We start from the raw sequence: 23,049 nt of genomic DNA, 5'->3' as shown, positions 1-23,049 counted from the left end.
TTACTGTCACACTCGATGCAGGCTAAAATTTTAAGCATATTTTTACACAATGTCATGTCTTTGTATCTTCTGCACTCCCAGCGCAAATGCTACATCAATCCTCATTTCCTATGATTGAAAAGTTTATTTGATAAAATATATGGAAATTTCATAACATACTGCCTGAAAACATATAAATTGGGCGATGCTGAAAATCTTTTAATGGAGATTTGTACAAAATGCATGCCAATAACACACATAGGTGATATTGTATTAGTCATTTTAAGATTTCTTGTGAGACGTTGTTACTTCTGTTAAAATAACAAACATTTCTGCATATTCAAATATATCAAAAATGAGAAAAGTTGATTCTTTCAAAGAAGTAACATACACCTGAATGAATGTGAACTGTAACAATCAGGCATAATATCAGTTCAATCATCAGTACGAATACCATGGTCTATGCTCCTGTACTGCCATCGCAAAAGCTCTCTGGAGCAGCTACTGGCTGTATCATCAATTCATGTTTTAAGTATTTATTCTCCCCATTGTAATCATAATCGAAGTCTCAGAGTCATGATTTGAAAACACTTGATAGTAGACAATACCAAACACCAAATGGCTTTATGGTTTTGGACAAGAATACTTTTCCCATGTCAATGAAAAAACAAGGGACCTCCTGGAAGTGCATATATTGACCCCAGGGTAATGATTTGAACAATCTTGGTAGAGAACCACAAGAGCATGCCACATACTAAATATCTTTGCTCTAGTCCGTATGGTTTAAGACAATATTTTTTTAAGGTTTTTCTCTATAGAAGTCTGTTTATACCATGTGCTCCCAGGGCGGGGCCAGTTTCAACCCCAAGTGTATAATTTGAACAATCGTGGTAAAGGACTGCTACACGATGCAACATAACTAATATCAAAGCCCTAGGCCATGTGATTTTGTATCAAAAGATTTTCAAAGTTTTCTCTAAACAAGTCTGTAACCATGTGACACCCAGGGTGGGGCCATATTTGTCCCTAGAAGATAATTTGAACAATATTGTTAGAAGACCACTAGATGATGCTTCATACAAAATATCAAAGCCTTATACCCTGTGGTTTTCTACATAAAGATTTACATAGTTTTCTCTATAGAAGTCTGTATGAACCATGTGACCCCCCCCCGGGGACATATTTGACCCTAGTGATATAATTGAACAATCTTGGTAAAGGACTACTACACGATGCTACATAACTAATATCAAAGCTCTCGGCCATGTGGTTTTGTACCAAAATTTTTTCAACGTTTTCTCTAAACAAGTCTATCTAAACCACGAGACAGCCAGGGTAGGGCCATATTTGACACTAGGAGATAATTTGGACAATATTGTTGGAAGACAACTATATGATACTTCGTACAAAGTATCAAAGCCTAAGGCCCTGTGGTATTGTACATAAAGAGATTTACATAGTTTTCTCCATATAAGTAACACCAACATACCAAATATCAAAGCCATATACCCTGTGGTTTTGGAAAGTACGATTTTCAAAGTTTTTCCTCTTTATAAGTCTATATAAACAATGTGACCCCAAGGGAAGGGCCATATTTGATCCTATGGATATCATTTGAACAACCTTTGTAGAGAACTACTATAAAATGATACATACCAAATATCAAAGCTCTAGGTCATGTGATTTTGTACCAAAAGATTTTCCCTAAACAATAAAGTTTATATTAACCATGTGACACCAAGGACGGGGCCATATTTCACCCCTTGAGATGATTTGAACAATATTGTTAGAAGACCACTAGATGTTGCTTCGTACAAAATATGAAAGCCCAATGCCCTGTGGATTTGTACACGAAGATTTACCTAGTTTTTTTTCTATATAAGTCTATATAAACCATGTGATCCCAAGGGTGGGGTCATATTTGATCCCATGGATATAATTGGAACAATCTTGGTAGAGAACCACTGGATCACGCTACAAATTAAATATCAAAGCCTAGGGCCCTTTGGTTTTGGACAAGAAGATTTTAAAGGTTTTCCCATATACGTCTTTATTAACCAAACTGGCCACAGGACAGGGCCATATTTGACCCTAGGGGGATAATTTGAACAATCTTGGTAGAAGACCACTAGATAATGCTACATACTAGATATCAAAGCCCTAAGACCTGTGGTTTTGAACGAGAAGATTTTTAAAGCTTTTCCTTTCGGTTGACAACGAGACTTCTGTATGGAATTCAATTCGTTAAACAATTTTAAAGAATACTATCCAAGGAACATCTCTATGAAGTTTCATCAAAATTGGCACGGCAGATTAGGAGGAGGTGTTGTTTATATGAAAGTGTGGACGGACAGACGCAGGCCAGTGAGCGATCACAATAGCTCAACCTGAGCACTATGTACTCAGATAAGCTAATATGGTAACATGCTACTGTTAATAATTAACTATGCATTAGATATGTACCGGGTATATAAGTATTTATATTTACAACCTATATCTGGTATGTATGTATACACCTATTAGTATATGTTGTTTCATTTTTTTATATAAATGTCAAAAAATATCACAATTTACTCTGTAAATCACAACGCATTTGGATAATCAACTTATGTACGACTGGTATAACGTAAAGAAATCAACAAGCTGAAGCATATTTTTCAAGGTTGTTGCCAGTATATAATATAGTCAGTTCAAAAACATTGTGGCAGCCATCTTAGCGGCCATTTTTTAAAATAGTTTTACATTTTCGTCTAGATATATATTTCGTACTTAACATTGTTTTGATAATGATAATATATAGTACACGGTGTATACCCATATCGGATCCCTCTCTGTGCAAAATGAGAAAACGGATCCCTCTCTGTTCGCGCACAGGACACTCTCTGTGCTAAACAATGCACTCCAACGTCAGGCAGCTCGGAAAATCAAATTTTTCGTCCTAAACACATTTTTGTGCATAAAAACATATGGCCCACGGAATGACATAGCTATATACCATTGCTTTTTTATCGTTACATTTGTTTTATCAGTTCACACAAGTCCAAACGAAGATGTAATGTAGACGGAGGGTACTGGCTTTGATGAACATCGTGCGATGTTTATGAAACATAAATACGACTTTTCTTAAATATAGCAAATATCTGGTGCCTTAGATGTGAAGTCGTTGATCCCATCTTACTTGTAAACACACTTTATTTGGATATTTTCATCATGTTTCCTTAAAAACGCACTACTTTCATTTAGTTGATGCACGGGATCCCTCTCAGTCGGTGCAATTTTGCCCCACAGGATCCCTCTTGACTCTCTGCACCTAGCACGGGAACCCTCTTCGACAAAATTTCTATTGGCACTGGCACCCTCAACTTCAGTGTTAGAATTTTGAGATGGTATTCTTTTAAATTGAAAATAAATCAGCAATTTCACATAACATTCATATTTAAATTTTATTATCAAATTTACTGATACCTACGGAAGAGCATTAGTGCAAGGTGTTACTAAGTTGAAATTTCGAGTTACTGTGTTGAGATTTCGAGTTACTTAGTCGAAATTTCGAGTTACGATGTTGAGATTTCGAGTAACTAACTACAATTGTTTACGTTGATGTATAGGTCCCGGCTAAGATTAGTACCTGGTGTAGTCATTGAGTAGCCCTACAGGGTCATATGGCAGCGTTTGCTTATAGAAGATATCTCCATTTAAACAATATTTCTTTATTTATTGATTTTGTTAGGTGTAACGTCGCACCGACTTCTCAGCTTTTATGTTGGAGGAAGACCTCAGGTGCCTAAACCATGCTTAAGTCTGGAAGGTTTCCGACCTAGTTTGAGCCCTTATGTCAATGAAATATAGACATACCTAAAATGAAATATTGGGTACCTTGACAGACTTTGATTTTGAGGAGAGGTCATAGAAGGTGACCGGGAAGTATTCAAACTTAGAATATTTCACTATTTTGACCATGTCTGGAAGGTTTTCGACCTAGTTCGAGCCCCTAATGAATATATTATACATGTAATGGGGCCTCCGTGGCTGAGTGGTTAAAGTCACCGACTTTAAATCACTTGTCCCTCATCGATGTGAGTTCGAGCCTCACTAGGGGCGTTGAATTCTTCATGTGAGGAAGCCATCCAGCTGGCTTACGGAAGGTTGGTGGTTCTACCCAGGTGCCCGCTCGTGATGAAATAATACACGGAGGGGCACCTGGGGTCTTCCTCCACCATTAAAGCTGGAAAGTGTATTTTGATGATTCCACTTAGAAGAGTCAAAAGTCGTCCATTACATTTTTGGCCTTTAACTGACAGACGGACGTTCAAATTTTGCTGATAAAAGGGCAAGATAGTAATTCGAAATTCGAGTTACTTACTCGAAATTTCTAGTTAATAAAATAAACGCACCTGGCACTAATGCTCTACCGTAGATATCTTAGTGTTTTAACGAGAATTTATATAATTTGGTTTGATACAAAGAGGGGCCATTCATGCATAGCTAGTTTGAAAGGGTTCAGAGACAAGTCTGTACTTATCATAACAAACCCCCGTCTGCCCGGGCACACAAGTCTGTACCGAAAACATCGGTACATTCATTGACGCCTGACTATCATATCGGATGCGTGGCATTAACTTTTTTTTTTTTATTTAGATCAGTATTGTCAATCTTATTCAGACTATTGAAAAAATATTGTGCAGTTACATTACATTGTATGCGTATGTAATAAAAAGGTTATCATCTTTGCATCGGTAAATAAGCACTCGTTCTTTAGCGCGGAAGAATATTGCGCTCCTAAAGTCGTACATGTACAATCTATTTCCGCTGCAAAACTTGTGCATAGCTAATAACCTATAATTATTGTTTTGCTTTTAAATACGAACGCCATTTCATAACTCACTGATTCATTGAAGTTAAATTGAGAGGGCACCTATGCCGATAGTAAAATAACTGTGTCCGAGAGGGTTCAAGTGCCGTATGCAGAGAGTCAAGAGGGATCCTGTGAGGCAAAATTGAGCCGACTGAGAGGGATCCCGTGCATTTACGAAATCAAAAGTAGAGCATTTTAAAGAAAATATGATGAAAATATCCACATATTGTGTAATTACAAATAGGATAGGATCAACAGCTTCACATCTAAGGTACTAGATATTTGCTATATTCAAGGAAAGTCGTATATAAGTTTCATAAACTGTTGTTTCAAGCTGGGTAATAAAAATATGTTACCCAACTTACTGTAAGTGATAGGTATTTTTATGCTTTTATGGTTTTTACTTTGTAATATATATCTCACTTACATCTGTCTTTATATCGTCTTTTTTCTTTCTCTCAGGGATTTAGTTTTTATGATTTTTACACTTACTTCATTAATCTTATGACAGCAGTATGAAGAATCTAAAACGGTGACTTTCTTTTTTTCGGAATCGATAGCGATTGAAGATTGAAATTATGTACGTTTGTTCAAAATTATCACGAAAAAAAACTATCGGGCAGTTAAAGGCGTCTTTACGCAAAATTTTGGGTGAAACTCGACGTCAGTTTTACGTATTTTGCATTCATAAATCGTTTGCCTCGGATAAACTTGACAAATTATGTATCATTGGAGAGATAATTTTAATACAAACTTGAAAATAAAGATTTTTGCCGTATTTTTGTAGTATACAGAAACGCTATTAGAAAACCTGTCAAGTACGTCATTTTTTTGTGCTCTGCTGAAAAAAAAAAGAAGTTTGTGGTCATGTATAACAGGCAACTAACAAAATACCAGTCTGTCGGAAATATCGTCAACTTTAATTTGTGAAAATTTCATAATAGTCCATTGAAAATCGGTAGGTGGCGCATATTTGAAATAACAGACTTAGCTAAGCAGTTACTTATTTTTTGTACATAGGAAAGTAAATTTATGTGTAAGATGTATAATATGTAACGCTTTCTAAATATTTTAGGTAACATATGCATATTCTTAAATATTACTTTTATCTGACAATTGATAAAATATTATATATATATTCGACTTGTTCCGCTTTTCACTTTAATATTAAACAAAACTTCATTCAAGTTCATCTAGTATCATTAAGTAAACCTCCCGCCTGTAAATGCATCACTTAATGACCAAAGCTATCAATTATCGATTTTCCCCGTGTTACTACAGCAACAACAATTAGTACGGAAATCGACGAATGCGTCCGGTAGCGCTGACATTGGATTATTGGTTTTATTGACTTTTATGATAGGTAAAGCTGTCCCGATTTATCGATTAAGATATGTTACTAAAAGTTTGTAATGATTAGAAAGAAACAAAACATGACAGAAATAACATATTATAGAGATGGTACTTTAAATTTTAAATTACGAAATCTTTATTTTCAAAAATAAAACCCCTAACATTTAAGACCGAATATAACACTGAACTCTTGATTTGGTCATTTTGCAGCATGCTGTTTAAACTTTTCTGAAACTTTTTATTTAATTTCCATGAAGTATCTCTGGCAAATAGTCCTACCCATCAAACCATTAGTTTAAACACATTTATTGCATGAATTCCACAAATAACAATGATACAAAAAACATTTTGCATGCAACGAATATTGACGAAAGTACATTGTACTTATAAAGTCAGTCTTCAATTATAAAATATAAATCAAAAACATGGCTTGAATTTACAAAAATAAAATTATATTTCTTGTGCAAAACACTCAATTATAGAAGAAAATATATGATAGGAGATGTTTCTGAAAATCGTAAACACTTAACATATGGGGCTGTTTTATGCCTATAATTTCCAAGAACAAAAAAAAAATTATTAGCAGGCTGTTCGTACATATTTCAGAAGTCACAATAAGTTAAGTTCTAGTAAGAGAAGTAAAGAATTTCAAATAGTGACATAAGAAAATAATATGTAGAGAAGGAAAGATTAAATTAATAAATGAAAATAATCCACCTGCAGATGAACTAGTTAAAACGTAGAGGGGTGTCAGATGTGATCAAGATATAACAGCACGTGTCACAATGGAAGCCAATGTTAGTTATTAGTGAACCTTCCATTGTCAAGAGTATACTTTCGGACAGCTTTAAATATTTCTATGTTATCGTCATCAGATAATGAGTCGTCACTAAAGAGCAGGGTAGTTTCACAAATATTTCTAGTGACAGGGACAAGACTGGCCAGACTTGAGGTACGACAGTTGTCATAAACTCTACATGCAAATAAGAAGTGGTGACTGTTTTCTACTTCACCGCATTGACAGAGAGGGGATTCAACAATATTACGTAGAAACAAGTGATAGTTCAAGCTACTGCACTTCATCCGAAGTCTTGCGTGAAGGACCTGGGCTCTTCTATTGCCAGTGTAATAGAATTTTGGAGTTTTATTAACGTCACTCTTCATGATGTTCTTGAAGCTAGTCAATGTTGGCGCGTTTCGGGTTTCAGTGGACAAATTGTTCCAATCACGTATGGTAGCAGGTAAGATTGAGCTGAAGTACTGTGAAGTGCGCGAGTATCCGGTCGTATAAAATCGGGATTACAAAGATTGTATTGAGTTGAAGCTCCTGCTGACGAAGTAATTAGCTGTTGTAGATACTCGGAGGTCAGTCCATTTTTCATTTTATAAAATAAGATCAGTCTGTGGTCTCTTCTCCTGTTTTTCAAGTGATTTCCAATGGGTTTCGCGTTGGAGATTTTCTAAGGATACCAGTCTAGTTGCTCCTGTCACAATTCGCGCACATTCATTCTGAATCTTGTCCAACTGATCCTTTTCAACGTCGGCGAACTCTAAGATAGAGCGCACAAAAGAAGTATATATTGTTTCCAGGGATTTCATGTCGAGAGGCATTTACAGTTTACGCATGATGTGCACTCATTTCCAGGCTTTTTCAGTGATGTAGTTGATATGTTCATGCCAAGAACAGTCATTAGTGAGTATAAGTCCAAGATGTTTATGATGTGTCACTTCCGGAATCACTTGGCCATACATAGTAAGAGCAGGATGAAGTAGCTGAGTTGTTTTTCTGGATATAAGCAGTGATTCCGACTTGGAAGGATTTAAGTCTACAAGCCATTGATCGGCCCATGACATGATTTTCAGAATGTCCGATTGTAGAAGCTCCGCAGCTGGGACCGGAAAGTCAACAATGATATAAAGACTAGTGTCATCTGCAAAAAGGCGAATATGACTACCAGGATCAAGGACGATATAATTTATAAATACTAAGAACAAAAGGGGGCCAATATCGATCCCTGGGGAATACCAGCAGCAATATTTGCCCAGGATGAATAAGGTACCAGGAAGAACAACACGTTGACGCAGCCCATTTTAAAAGATTTCCTGAGACACCGGCATTTTTGAGTTTTGTTTAGAGGCCCTTGTGCTACACCATTGCGAAGGCTTTGCTAATATCGAAAAAGACCACTCTAACTTCAAGTCCGTCGTCAAGGGCTTTGCAGAAAGTATCATAGAGAAAAGCAAGCTGGTTAACTGTTGAGTCCCCTGGCCTGAAACCAAACTGGTAAGGAGAAATAAAGTGCGTATCGAGTAGATGGTTGTGTGTTTAAAGACGATTCTTTCAAAAACCTTTTCAATACAACAAAGAAGCGAGATAGGGCGGTAATTATTAACGAGAGCACTTTTCTTGAAGACAGCACATACATGAGCTTCCTTCCAAGAATCTGGGACTACACATTGCTAGAGAGAACAAACCATTGAAAGACATGTAAACATAAAGGTGTGTACTCCAGAGAGTGAGTGAATGTAGAGGAGGTCCTGGGGATATTTGAGTGTTTCTTAAATATCATAATGCAAATTTAGATTATAAATTGACAATATTTAATTCATATAAAGGTACGAAAACAGTGTCGTGAATGAACATAAAGTGAAAGTATATATTTGTGTAAGGCATTTTTGAAAACAGTTTTAGTCTACTTTATCAATAAAATTGAGGACGACGTAAACACAACAAAGAAAACAAATTATCAAATTTTTAATTGATGTAAGCTCTTTAATTTAATTTCATTTCTTTTAAATGACATCAGATCAATGATCTGTTGGTAATAACTGAAACGTACTCTGAACCACCAATAATTACTGGCATGAGTTTAATCAAGATGTAATAATAATTCATCAGTTTCAGTGAAAAAAAGATTTTGTTTATTTTAAAGTATGAATTTTATTCTACTGATATAGATAAGTAGAATGACTGACACGCGAACAGACGAACGGGCAGCCGAGTTATAAAGCAAATAGATGGACGAACAGACGGACAAGTTATAAAATGACAACTTCCGACTTGGCAGATGCATCTACAAAAGCTACACTATATGCGCTTTTGCATATCTGTGAGATATTTGTCATATATGCCGTTATAATTCGCAAAATTTATAGTGTACTGTAAGACTATTACTTGAGTTGTCCTTCCGGAAGCTAAGGTTTAATGATATTCGAACTTCATCCACACTCCCGCATGGTCCGCTCTAAGTTCACTTGAAATATATTCAAGTTTACATCAAATGTGAGTTTGAGTAATACTATGAATATAGTCCTATGGTTTAGAAATTATAGTAAGATGAAATGTCCCAAGGTTTTGCCATAGCTGGATTTAGTGAAAATCCCCGAGGAACCCTAGCACGCAATTGTCTGTGCTAACCGCTGCCCCTAAGATCGACAGCCTTCGCTATGAAATTAAGCTATAATTCCTCCAGTAAGCTGTTAGACATGGTTCTCTTCCATGACTGCCAATGAAATATATTCCTAACCAGGACAAGCGACATGGCCTGACGCAATAAGCACAGTTATGGATATACAACTACTAATAAAATATCTCCTTGCTCAGGACAAGTGCCATGGTTTTGGAATGGCAACAATTGCTGTCGGTTGTATGAAAACATGTTCCACCTCCTTAGCCAGCGGCTAAATACTTTTTCCATTGGTCAAGGGTGGTAAAAAATGCAGATATATGCGATAAAGTAAACAAAGAGTACACGATCTTGCTAGGTTAGCAGCATGAACGATAGTTCAAATTTACTCTTAAAGAGTTAGGTCCATGTTTCGGAGAAAAAAGTTTGAACATCACCAAACCATAGAAAGAAAAAATTGTTTTACATGAAAATTAAACAGCATATAAAAAAGGTATATTATTCTGCAAAACCATTGTCACTTCACTCGTATATGTATTGAATTCGGGAAAGGGACTGCATGACTGCATTCTGGACAGTTCAGCGCCTTTTAAAACTAACCATTTTTAAAAAAGTTGTTACATGTCTTCGTTTTGATGCATTTACAACAATGTACCAGTGTTTAAACTCAACATAACAAGGTAAAACATCGTTTTTGACAATTGTTTACATTTATTTCTTTACAAATGACATTTTTCTTTAAGGGTGACAACTGCTTTAGAATATTTTCAGTATCCAATTATATTTTTTTTTCAAAATTATGCCCCTTTTTCGACTTAGCAGTTTTTGGTTAAATTTTTGTATGTAATCATGGCAGTGATATCTCAGTATCCACTAATTGGAATGGATTGAAACTTCACACACTTGTTCACTGTCATGATCTAACATGCACTGTGAAGGTCCCATAACTCTACTTGGCATTTTTACAAAATTATGCCCCTTTGACTTAGCAGTTTTTGGTTAAGTTTTTGTATGTAAGCTGGTATCTCAGTATCCACAAATTGGAAAGGATTGAAACTTCACACACTTGTTCACTGTCATGATATGACACGCAGTACAGAGGTTCAATACCTCTACTTTGCATTTTACAAAATTATGCCCCTTTTTCAACTTTTGTATTCATTCAATTGACAAGGCTGTTGAATAGTCGAGCGTTGCTGTCCTCCGACAGCTCTTGTTTTATCTGTGATAAAATTTGTTGTATTAAATGATACAAACCACATAGCATTTGACACCATAGTTCTAACAAGATAAAATATAATTGTTGTAGACATTATGAGTATTCTACAGTTTTAGTGACATAGTTATTCTAGGAAGGCCCATGAATGTTTACATATTTTCAATGTGGTCCTTTGGATAACATGTAGTGTCAAGGATAAAAGCTTTATCAATATATGTTTAAAATGTAAATGATTAAATACTGTACTATACTAGTTAAATTTGAAACATATTGCAGAACCATGATCACATAAACTTCAGAGAAATTCAGACCTCAGAGAAATACCTGACTTTACATGCATCTTCTCTAACCAAATTCTGCTTGACAATGTATTATTATTAATTAGGGCTGACTTTTATCTCCTTTTGCAATAATATTAAAGACTGAATGATGTACTCCCGCAAATACACATTTTACTTTGAGCTTAAATTCAATTTTGAAATAATTGAAATCAGTTTACAGGTGAATTGTCATGTATATGTAGTACAAAGTAAAGAACTTTGCTACAGTGTTCATGTAAGAAGCGCCACATTTGGTATTGTAATTGAATGTAATTAATTACAATTTGCAATGTAATTGTAATTTAATTAAATACATTGCTAATTTTCATGTGATGGTAATTGTAATTCAATTGGATATTTCGCAATGTAATTGTAATTTAATTAATTACATTTTAAAGTAATTGACCCCAGGCCTGGACAGAACAGTAAAACATGTATTGGACAAGATAAATTGTTTGTCAAGATGTTGTTCGGTTACTAGTAATTTCAGTGTTTTTTTTTGTGATATACTGTTTAACCTTAATTCAATATTAAACGTATTTAACAAACATCTCATTTTTCAAAATCGTTAAAATGGCTTTTAATGTGAAAATGTACATGTTTTCTTCTAATATGGATAGGTGGGTGTCATCCAGTCTATAGAAACACTGGTGGGGGTGGGGGTGGGGTGGGGGTGGGGGAGTTTATATTAGATACAATTATCCCGCTTTGGAAAGTGTCTGTTTCAGATTAAGCTCGCAAGTCCGCCGCAATATGTACGTCAGCAATTATGGACTAAATGATTAGATCATTGTTAGAAATCTTTAAGCAGTACTTTAAAAAAGTCTCTATATTTTAGAGACGTCATTTATACGAAATGCACTCGTTAAGTATTAATAACGATAATACATTTTGAACCTTTTATTATTTTGATAATATGTACATTTTTCATCAGAATAGTTAAAGAAGCAGTCGGGATTATACAACAATTTGCTCAATGATTATTTGCCATTTTTCTGTAACGTTGTAAATAGCATTAATTACAATGATTACTTTTAACACCTTCCTGTCAAACATCGAGCATCTTTTCTGATACTTTTGCGCCTCCCGGGTAAGTTTTTAGAGGGCAGTATAATATGAAAGAAAATTGTTTAATTCTGAACTTTCTTTCTTAATACTAACAGATGCAGAATATAAGGTCCATGTCAAAATTTTACTATCTCGTATCTTTAACATACGTGTCATGTCACCCACATCATGGTCACGTTGAACAGCATATTATGTTTGTAAAAGAAACATGTCTTTGTTTTCTGAATTTCTCTTTCTGCTCGTGAGTTATATAGTTTCGATCCAAACCAAGCACATTGGTCAGTAAACTTGATCCTAATTAGGGGGCCTCCAGGTCGAGTTAATTAAGGTCGAAGACTGCAAATCACTTGACACTTACCAATGTTGTTTACAGCCTAATTTTGGCGTTGAATTCATCATGTGAGGAAGTCAACCAGCAGGCTTACGGAAGGTCGGTGGTTCTACCCAGAATCCCGCCTGTGATAAGATAATACACAGAGGGGCACCTGGGGTCTTCCTCCACCATTAAAGCTGGAAAGTCGCCTTGTGATCTATGATTGTGCCGGTGCAACGTTTAACGCAACACAAAGAAACAAACTGATCATTAAAAAGATGGAACATGTTTTTGAAATTGAGAAACTACTTTTTTCACTTCAAAACGAATTTTAGGAAATTAACACTGTTATGCTTCTCAGCAAAGGAAACACTTCCACATCAATTACCTTTTTTACACTGTTTTTAGAAATCACTTGTAACTTCATTTGTGAATCGATCGTTTTACCAATTTCAGAAATATCTGAGTATATAGCAACAACATTTTGTAAAATAAAATACAAAGCAAATCAATATTGTGATTTTGTCAGATTTTTACAATAAGAAATACAATTATAGCTACAAATTTGAATTTACGACAGATATTTCAAAAATGTCCTACTAAGACCCCTCTGAAACATTTAGAATGATGTATAGTTTATATCTGGATCATTCGGTTTTTAAGACGCAAAATCCCTGTAACTTATTCGCTGTATCAGAAAAAAGTAGATTATTTATATCGGCCAGACGTATTTAGATTATTTGTCCTTTCTTGCTTCCATCTGATTATCATCCAATATCCCGTAATTTGATTAAAATCAGTCGAAAAGATGATTTATCTGTCGATAGAAAAAAAATCAAACTATTATATATTTATCTTGTGTTGACATTTAATATACTTCCTGCTACCTGGCCTATTTGTAACCCTTATCAAGGTAGGTATAACCACTTTTTCTGATATCATTTAATTATGGTCTAGATTTACGGAAAACGTTAACGGCCTCATTAAAATGAAATCGGAGCTGCAATTAAAGGAATTGAATTTACTTACACTTGACAATCGCCGTAGACGCAGTGATATAATTTAGCTTTTCAAAATACAGTCAACCCTTTGTTAAAGACCACCTCTGAACAGAGACCACCTGGCTTTAAAGACCACATGTTTTGTATCCCATTTTAACATTTACAGTGTATTTTAGCCTGTGAATAAGGACCACCTCCCAATAAAGACCACATTTTGGATCTCCAAAGGGTGGTCTTTATAGACAGGTTTGACTGTACTGCATTGATAGTGATAAGCTTTTCATTTTTGAACTAATCTACATATCCGAGGACACTCGATCCAAGGGCATACAAAAGCATCTGGTTTAATTCCTTCACCTACTCGGAACCAGTTGCCAGAAAACATAGTAACTTAAAAGACTGTCACTCAGTGTAAGTTTGCATTTGAGACACATTGGAAGAACAACATATTCAGCACAGAGGATGTCTACTAAACCTAGCGGAAGACTACAACTCCGAGGTTACGAGGGGGAGAACAACCCTTTTAGGGTTTAAACATTCCCCTATCTTCAAAAGGGTATCAAAAAGGTATTGAGGACAGGTTGTCAGAGGGAAAATTAAATATCCGAGATAGTAAATGTTTAACGAGTTATACGGTTTAATGGTAGAACCAATCAACCGGCTTAATACATTATGAATCTGTAGATCATATATCTTAACTACATGTCTTATCTGAAAAATTGCAACGCGAAAAAAAAAATTGAATAATTAAATAGTTTGCCATGTTATTGACAAAATCTCTTTACAACCGCTGTGGAGTCTGATTTGCTGAAATTAATGCAACCTGTTGTGGTCGAGTCCGAATGCTCGATACGGATCTGATGAATCTGAACAAAAAAAGAAAGAAATACAATAAAGAATACCACTATCATCATGATTATACAACAATCATATCAGTGTAATTAATCTCCCCGCTGATCCGTAAATAACGTGGATCACCATGCGGATCACCACAAACTACTTGTAACATCTACCGTTAGAGAAGATTTTCTTAAATATAAATTTTGTTATTTATGCAATTTGTACACAGGGTCGAACACAAATGTTTTAGCTATTATGAGTTCAATTGTAGTCTGGGGCAAAGAAGGATGCTATACCCGTTCGGCTGTTATCGAGTCATAAAATCAACTGGCATATTTGTAAGCTTTAATACTATTTAGTTTTGATGAAAGATTAAGTATAAAATATATTGACAAATTTCCCTAATGTAGCAACGGAAGTTCAATTTCGCGCAAGCGCACTTCTGGTTGGCAAAACAGTTTTCTGCAAAAACGAAAATAACGTTAACACTTATACACTTTTTCAATCAATTTGTTAATATATTTCAGTATTATTAGAGGATATTACACGAGTGTCTTTTCATACTGAATTTATTAAATGAGTTGGATAAAACAGGAAAATGTGAGCTCTGCCGAGCATGTTTACAATTCATTCAACGTGTTTAAAAAACCGTAACATATAGATTTAGTACTGTATTACCAATAAGTCTATCCGAAGAAAGTGAGCTACTAATTCTTTTTATTTGTATTTAACAACAAACTCTACAAGAGCCCCATTATGCCATCTCACTAGCTTACAAAAGTCTATAAACATACAAAACTTGCATAAACTGGTATATGTACATGTGACATGTTACCATAGGTGTGAGAGACATATGACCTCATCATAACATAATCATAAATTCTATCAGTTGCTGACAAAAGTCTATACAAAAATGTTTACCTAATAAGATAGATGCGAGAGACCCGTGGCAGCATCACACCATTAAGAAAATAAAATATTATCATTATAATTGTCTATCTGGGACAGTTGTATGGGATTTCTAAAATCCAATACTGATATTAGTTATAGGAGTTAACCGAAAACCACAATGTGAGAAATCCCTTACTCCATCACGTTTGTGATCATAACGCAACCATACTCTTAAAGCTGATACCTTATATGATTGTACTCTCACTAGAATGCGAATATATTTTAGAAAGCCGTTCACTTATAACTAGAGAATGCTACTTGAAATGTAGCACCAAATAAGAAACTGTGATCTTTGTAAACATTAGTACTATAGCGTGCCCACATGAGCGACATCTAAAGCCTTGCATAAAAGAAAGATCTTGTCACTGGGGTGTTATCAGAAACAAAGATAGTGGGAAAGGTGATGGCTCCGTAACGAATAATATGCGTACAATGCATGTAAGGAACACATTTACTTCATAGTGACAACATAGCATGTGCACCATCTTATGCCGCCTGTATTGATAGTTTTCCAAAAGTAAGTGAAAAAAAAGCAGTCATTTCGTCATGGAACGGCTAAAAACGTGGTATGTTCTGCTCCTAATGTACATGACTGGGTGTATATGTGTTCGGGTTTTTCAGTCATATGAACGACGGTGGAAAAGAAAATAATTAAAGGCTAGTAACCACATGACTGCCAACAAAATACGTAAACAAGAGCTCAGCCAAACATACACCAAAAGAAGACTATTTATCTGCTTCTCGTGATTGGGTAAAAAAAGGTTACAAAAATGCGTTTCGGTAAAGGGGGAATACTTTGAAGGTTTGTAATAAAAGTAATTTTGATAAAACGTAGGACTTAGGAAATCCGAACCCAATGACATAACTTTTTGCTGGACACTCGTATCTATCAATTTAAAACTTATGCGTTCGTGGACATTACGTAACATGATCTGATGTGATATGAAGTTCCAACTCGTAGCAAATATCTTACATGAAGATATCATTTAAAAATAGAGCAGTTTTGATGTTATTGTTCAACTAAATATTCTCAAATTATGAATAAAGTGGCTACAGGGGAAAGAATAAGATACGTATCACAGGTTTTTGCTTATTTATTCAGTAACTATATGCCGTAAACAGAGACTGATAGTGATGTTATTTAATCGCCAAGGGAAGCATTAATTCTTCATTTTAGCTAAATATTTTTTATATCTGTGTAAAGAGAAAAGAATGACGAACACTTCAATAGGATAATAAATATTGTGTGTTCATTCTAATTAAAACAATACTTGTTCAAACTGTTTTTCCTTCTTTGTTTCTATTGGAAAATATCAACCAGATAAAAATCGATATCGTACAGCCAGATGATTTCAAGGGGGATAATTTTACCGATAAGACGGCAAATTTTACCTAATTGTTGATCATGATTTTTGTTTTTGTTTTGGTTTTTTGAGGTCCCAAAAAGGGTTATCCTTTTATTCACATTCTCGATACATAAATATTTCACAAACTCACATATACACATTAACATCTAGTGCAATTAATATTCAAGAATCTTTGAAATCAATTCAATATAATAAGATTCCAAACGATACGTTTACTATGTTACTATGTGAAAGCTAATATATCAAAATTGTGATGTTGTATGATATTTAGCATATAAAACAAAGACAACATATATAAAATATCATGCAAAAGCAAATGAGTTTGTGTCATATAGAAATAGGTTTAGATTTCAACCCTTTTACCTGTATTTCTATTGAATTAACTGCATATTAATCGTACCGGGTGTAAGTAGAAAATCAAAGTACTGAGTAAAGTGCTGATGGAAGAAGATTTATGTTAGTAAGAATCCATTCCAAAAATAGCACTAGCGCTAACTACACTTTGATAGTTAGAAATCCAGTACATATAGGATTTGATTCGGCTAACCATACCATCAGTATAATACTGCGATTTTGAGATTTGGTGATATATACAGTTATGCATTCAAAACCCCCTGTAAAGTAAAAATATGTTAAGTAAAGACACGTAGACGATAGTTATTCATAGTAAATCACTGAGCCACTGGTATATATTAAAAGTATGTTCAACTATTTTTACCAGGCATGAGTACTTGAAAGTTTGTGATTAAGCCCACGGCTGCCTCAACGGTGGTGATAGGTTTGGTCAAATTTTCCGGTCTGTATCCATAATGATGTCAGAGATGGTAAATTATTCCGCATTGAACTACATTGTACCGCGGATAGATACAAAATCGCTGTGAGACTGACTGTCTATTCCTGATTAAATTGTGCGCGGTTACACAGAGAAGGTGATTGTGATCACAATCCAAAAATGAAAAAGACAAACACTCACTCACGCTCTCACTCGTACTAAGTTGAATTTATGCCAGATAAATCTATAATTCATATATAATAAAAGTAATTTCGTTTCAGTGCTCTGTGTTCACTTTTTTTGAAGAATGATACTGATTGATAGATAAGTTGTTTTACGCAAGTCCGCCACGGGGCCATGAAGACAGACATATTTAATTCCGGTTAAGGGTACGGAGGGTACGGCATTTACTGGCTCCAATCGCAAACAAAGATAATTGATGAAACGAATACACAAATGTATTTTATTCGAAATTTGAACCCACCCTCCCTACCCTTCACAATTCAAATTTCATCATTTTATAATTGATCTCGTCAAAGTTGTAAAACATTCCATCAGAATTTAATAAATCCCCTATACAGTGGAACCCAGAATCAAACCATAATTTGAAAAAAAAACAACATACTTTTACCGCCAGTTAGAATATCTGCATCATAAAACAGAGGATTTAATATGTTTTTACTGTCAATAGCTTGGCAATGGCAAAGTTTTATATATGCGTTTAGAGTGTTTCTCCAAAATATATTGGAAATCGTCGCCTGAGTGGAACGATGCTCTATCTACCACTTTTTAAACGTGGCGAAAATCACTTCCAAAGTTTAACTCTCGTCTAGTTTCTATATTTCTGGGCGAAAACAAAAATAAATATATCTACTTATTCCTTGCGTTTAGTTCTTTCAGACTGTAAATGCTTTAAAATACATTTCGTTTTTACTTTTCTGCAATTATACATTTTTCACTTTGGAGATAGAGCAAATTTGACAAAAATAAAAAACATGATAAAGGTGTATTGCTGTATCGGGAGATAGAGCACTGTGAATTTACAAATTGGACATAGAGTAAGACAATATTTAAAAATTTATTATTATTATTTATTACAATTTGTATATTGAAAATAGGGCAAGAGCTCTTAAACAGTGATGCCAGTCACCGTACTCATTTTGAAATTAAAGGAGGATTGGTTTTGGTTTTAGTATCGTCTAACTGACACAATATTATAGGTTATATTGCAACTTTCAAGATTTTAATAGCTGAGGACGACTCTAGAAGCATTATTTTTGGCACGGGCGGATACCTGGTTGTATGACTTCCTTCGTATCAACTGGATGGCTTCCTCACATGAAAAAGCGAGGTTTCAAACAGTGGTGAGGGGCAGGTGTTCAAAAGTCAGAAGATTTGGACTGATTTGCCAATTTTTTACCATGCTGTCCAAATTGTTCAGGGTTAACTGAACTACTACGCTACAGACATAATTGGCTATTAAACTAGGCACATTGGTCCTACTTATTTGCAGATGGGTATTCGTAAAACCCTATCGTAGTATTGTGTTAAACAACAACAAAAAGAGTTTGAAGTTTAATTACTCAGTGACCGCAATATTTATTGTCAACAGTGAACAACATATCTAAAGTCATTTTTGGTTGTAATTATTCTATTTGCCAAATGCAACTAGCTTTTCATTACGCTGAGTAAGATTTTCCATGTTTTGTTACCAGTTGACGTTAAGTTTGACATAATACTTAGCATTATAACAATACTGTCTTTGCAATTAAATATTCTCAGTAATAACTGTATTCTTTCACAAAACAACAGTTTTTTATGTTATGTTCAATTTCTGCTTGTAACTGTACTTCTCTGTCATACCAGTTCTCTTTTACAAAACACAATCAATGTTATATTCATGTCTCTTTTTAGCTATTAGTATAGGTGGATTGTACGGCATCAATCGTCAATCTTCCTGTGTCAACATTGTACTTAAAATGGTTGTCCTCTGAAACTACTGGATACATTTATAACAACACTTGGTCAGTAGACTTTGGGATAGATCTCTATCAAGTTTGATCAAATGGTTAATCTTGGCCCCTTTATGGACCGCCAAAGCAGGAAAAAAGTAGGAAAAACATTTAAAGAATTTCTCATGAACCGCTTGATGGATCTTCATCAAAAACATAGTCTGTAGCATCATTTGTTCAAATTGGGACGGTTGGCCCCTTTGAGGGGTTACCAGAGCTAAAATTATAAATGCCTTTAAATGATTTCTTCTCATGAACCACTCGACGGATCTTCTTCAAACTTGATTTGTAGCATCATTATAAGAATCTTCACCAAAATTGTTCTGTTGGGGGCACTTAGTCCCTTTCAGGGGCTGTTAGAGTTCTAAACAGAAATACCTTTAAATGACTTCTCATGAACCACTTGATGGGTATTCACCAAACTTGGTATAGAGATCAGTATAAGGTCCTTTCTCAAATTTATTTGATTAAGGGCACTTTGCCCCTCTTAGAGGCAACTAGAGCTACAAACAGAAATACTTTCTTGTCATGAACCGCTTGACAGATCTTCACCAGAGATGGCCAGTGACATCATTAGGGGGATCTCTTCCAATTTAATTTAAACGGAGGCTGGGCTAAAATTAAAACTCGCTAAGTTTCTTTCTGACTGTTTTTTTTTCTTCTTGTATGAACTATATGATATACATTTCCCCCTCATTTCCATTAATGAAGTTTCTAAAAAATGGGTCATTTATACTAAATTGTATTTCGCTATTTGGTATTTTTTCTATATTTTAGAAATTATATACAGGCAAGGCATATTGTACTATCACTTCGCCAATCTTTCTACTGATTTCATCATTGTAGTGTTTATCATTTAGTAGTGAATTATTATGCTTCCAGAGCCCCTTTCCATGTTTCAAATAATTTAATTTTTACTTCATTATAATTATCGAGTGATCAGATTGGTGACTATGTTTTGCTGAAATATCTAAACAATTCGTTTTTAAAAATGAGGATAGAAGGAAAAAATCAAATCTTGCCTGTTGTAGCGGATTTGATTTTCTCCATGTGTATCTTCTAAGATTTGGAAACACATCTCTTAAAGGGTCTATCAATATTTATTATTTATACTTTTTGCATTTATTATAATCTAAATCTGGGTTCTGCAACAGGTTGAAATCTCCGCACTAACAGTACAAACCATTTCCTATACTATCAATAATCTGGAATATTTTACCATAAAAAGACGGATTGTCAGTGTTCGGTCCTTATAGTGAAACCAATGAAAAATTTAATTCTCCAACATTTAAATCAGAAATAATATAATTCCCTTGTTCATCAACCACAGCTTTATTAATTCTATAATCTAATGGTTTTGTAAACAGAATTGCAACACCTATCGAATTTAAAGTTGAACAGCTAAATATACATTCTGCACCCAACTGGCTATAGATACTTTTATGCTGGTTTTAAAGAAAATGGGTGTCATGAAGACAGTATATATCGCATTCCATCTCTTTTATGTATTGAAATACTTGTAGCCGTTTCTTAATACCTTGTAGGCCTCTGCAATTAACTGATAACATGTTTGAGTCAGTCATTAAAATTGAAGATATATCGAAGATTTTTCACAGAAACACAAAAAGCATATAATATCCGGACATAAACGTATTAGATATAGTGGTACTGGCATATCAAACAAGAGAACAAACACAAAAAGTATAAAATTTAGACAAATAGTTGACATTCACCATTTTGACACATATAGCAAGTTCTAGCAAGATCTGGATCTGTAATCTATTATTTTTCTTCCTAAAAGCATGCTCATCATAAATATTTATAAGATATTTAGTACTTGAAAATGTTTGATTTCATTTAGATATTGCCACAAATAAATATACTTTTGTAAAGAATGTATTTCTGCAACGAAGTGCAAATATATGCGCCTCTCAAATTCAGGTATCAACTGTTTATTAATAAGTAATTATTACCTCCCTCTCTGTAGTAAATCTGGCTCAATTAGTACAAAAACGGTAACTAATGCAACCTCTGGACGAAAGATCAAAATAACCGGTTGTATTTGAATCGACCACAAAGGTATCAATATCAGATTACCTTATCTAAATAGTACTGTATATTATTACAAAAATATTCAAAATTCTTCATACATAAACTACTTTAAAAGGTTTTCATACCCAAAAAAAAAATCATTTGTATTCTGTCAAACATGTATAAATTTACGAAAATTGTGGTTGATACTGCACTTTACCCATTTTACTTCGCACAAAGATAAAATAGTAGTAACGGCAACTTGTTTTAAAACCTCTGGACGAAACAGCGAAATTCCAGAGCCTTTTATCATTGCTTTAATATTGAATAAACATTTTCGTGGTAAATGAAATGGTATCAATATTCATAAAGACATGATATAATTACTATATATAATCTCAAAGCGTTAAATTGTTACTTGTTAACGCAAATTCATTTTTTTTGAAAATAATATACTATATTTACTAAAAGTCTATAAGTGTTGTCATTTGCTTATAGCAATTTTTATTGTGAAGCAGAAGCACATTGTTTATTGCTATTTATTTAGCAGTTTAAATGTTAAAGTAGATATTTCATTTCCGTTCATGGATGTTTAAAAAATTAAAAACTTTAAACTTCCTTTAGGGACAAAATACCCCTTTAACGTAATTTATTTTCAATTTCAGTAAACAAGCTGAAACTTATTCATTTTAAAATTATTACTTTTTTCTGTCGATTCTTTTTAATTTTAAAGACCTTATTTAACAAAGTCAAATTAGGGCTTTGTCAGCTTTGGTCAAATTTAGCAGGAGGCGGGCATGTTATCTGGGTTTTGTGGAAAACACCCGGTTCAACAACACGTTAGGAAACAGTGTTACAAATTCGTTTAAACTAGCTGACACTGGTGTAGCTCAACGTTGACACTGTAGGCCCGTGCTTCCACATACTATTTTTAGAAACTTTTTTTTATTTTCTATTATTTGACGACAGCTGTTAATCTTATCAACTTATACCCTAATAAATAATTTGTTTTGAACTAAGGTCACGACGATACGTTTAAGTAACACACTTTCAATTGTTTTTCCAGAGAACAAGTATAAGCCAGTCAGCTATAATTTAAACACACCAACACAACATAACACTCACCCATGCCACCAGGAATAGGCCCAAACGTATTTCTCCGTGCATGTTCTGCGTTTATCGCTGCTGAACCTGAAAACAATTAGAATTTAACGGAATTTTGTTAGACAACTTTATGTGAGTTTAGATGATAATATATTCTAACAACTTTCTATGAAAAAATGTTTGAAAATGCAAATATAAGGTATTTAAAACATTACTTGCAGCATTGTCGGCAAACCAATTTGTGTAAAGTATTCTGTAATTCGTTTTGTTTGAAATGGGGTACAAATGTGTTGGCTTCAAACTGACCTTGTACGTTCAAAACGTCAGAAAGGCTATAATCGTTAAGAAGGTATTTCACGTTATTTACACCATAACGACTGCACTGTCTTAATGCATTTTGACATAATTAATGCCTTTCAAAATAACATTAACTGAAACCAATACTTAATGATAATAA

General features: G+C 34.3%; 1 protein-coding gene across 1 annotated transcript in view; it reads right to left on the bottom strand.

Annotated features, from left to right (window-relative positions):
- The window catches only part of LOC128550283 (uncharacterized), a 51,251-nt gene extending 28,539 nt beyond the window's left edge, over positions 1-22,712 (bottom strand). Inside the window, exon 1 of the mRNA XM_053529022.1 lies at positions 22,614-22,712. Coding sequence (XP_053384997.1) covers positions 22,614-22,617 — 4 coding nt within the window. The 5' untranslated portion in view covers positions 22,618-22,712. The remainder of the gene's footprint in view (positions 1-22,613) is intronic.
- Positions 22,713-23,049: the final 337 nt, after the last annotated feature.

The sequence above is a fragment of the Mercenaria mercenaria genome, chromosome 2 (genome assembly GCF_021730395.1).
Source record: "Mercenaria mercenaria strain notata chromosome 2, MADL_Memer_1, whole genome shotgun sequence".
Lineage (NCBI taxonomy): Eukaryota > Metazoa > Mollusca > Bivalvia > Venerida > Veneridae > Mercenaria > Mercenaria mercenaria.
Note: the sequence above shows the minus strand (reverse complement) of the source record. Positions and strands in the feature narration are given on the sequence as shown.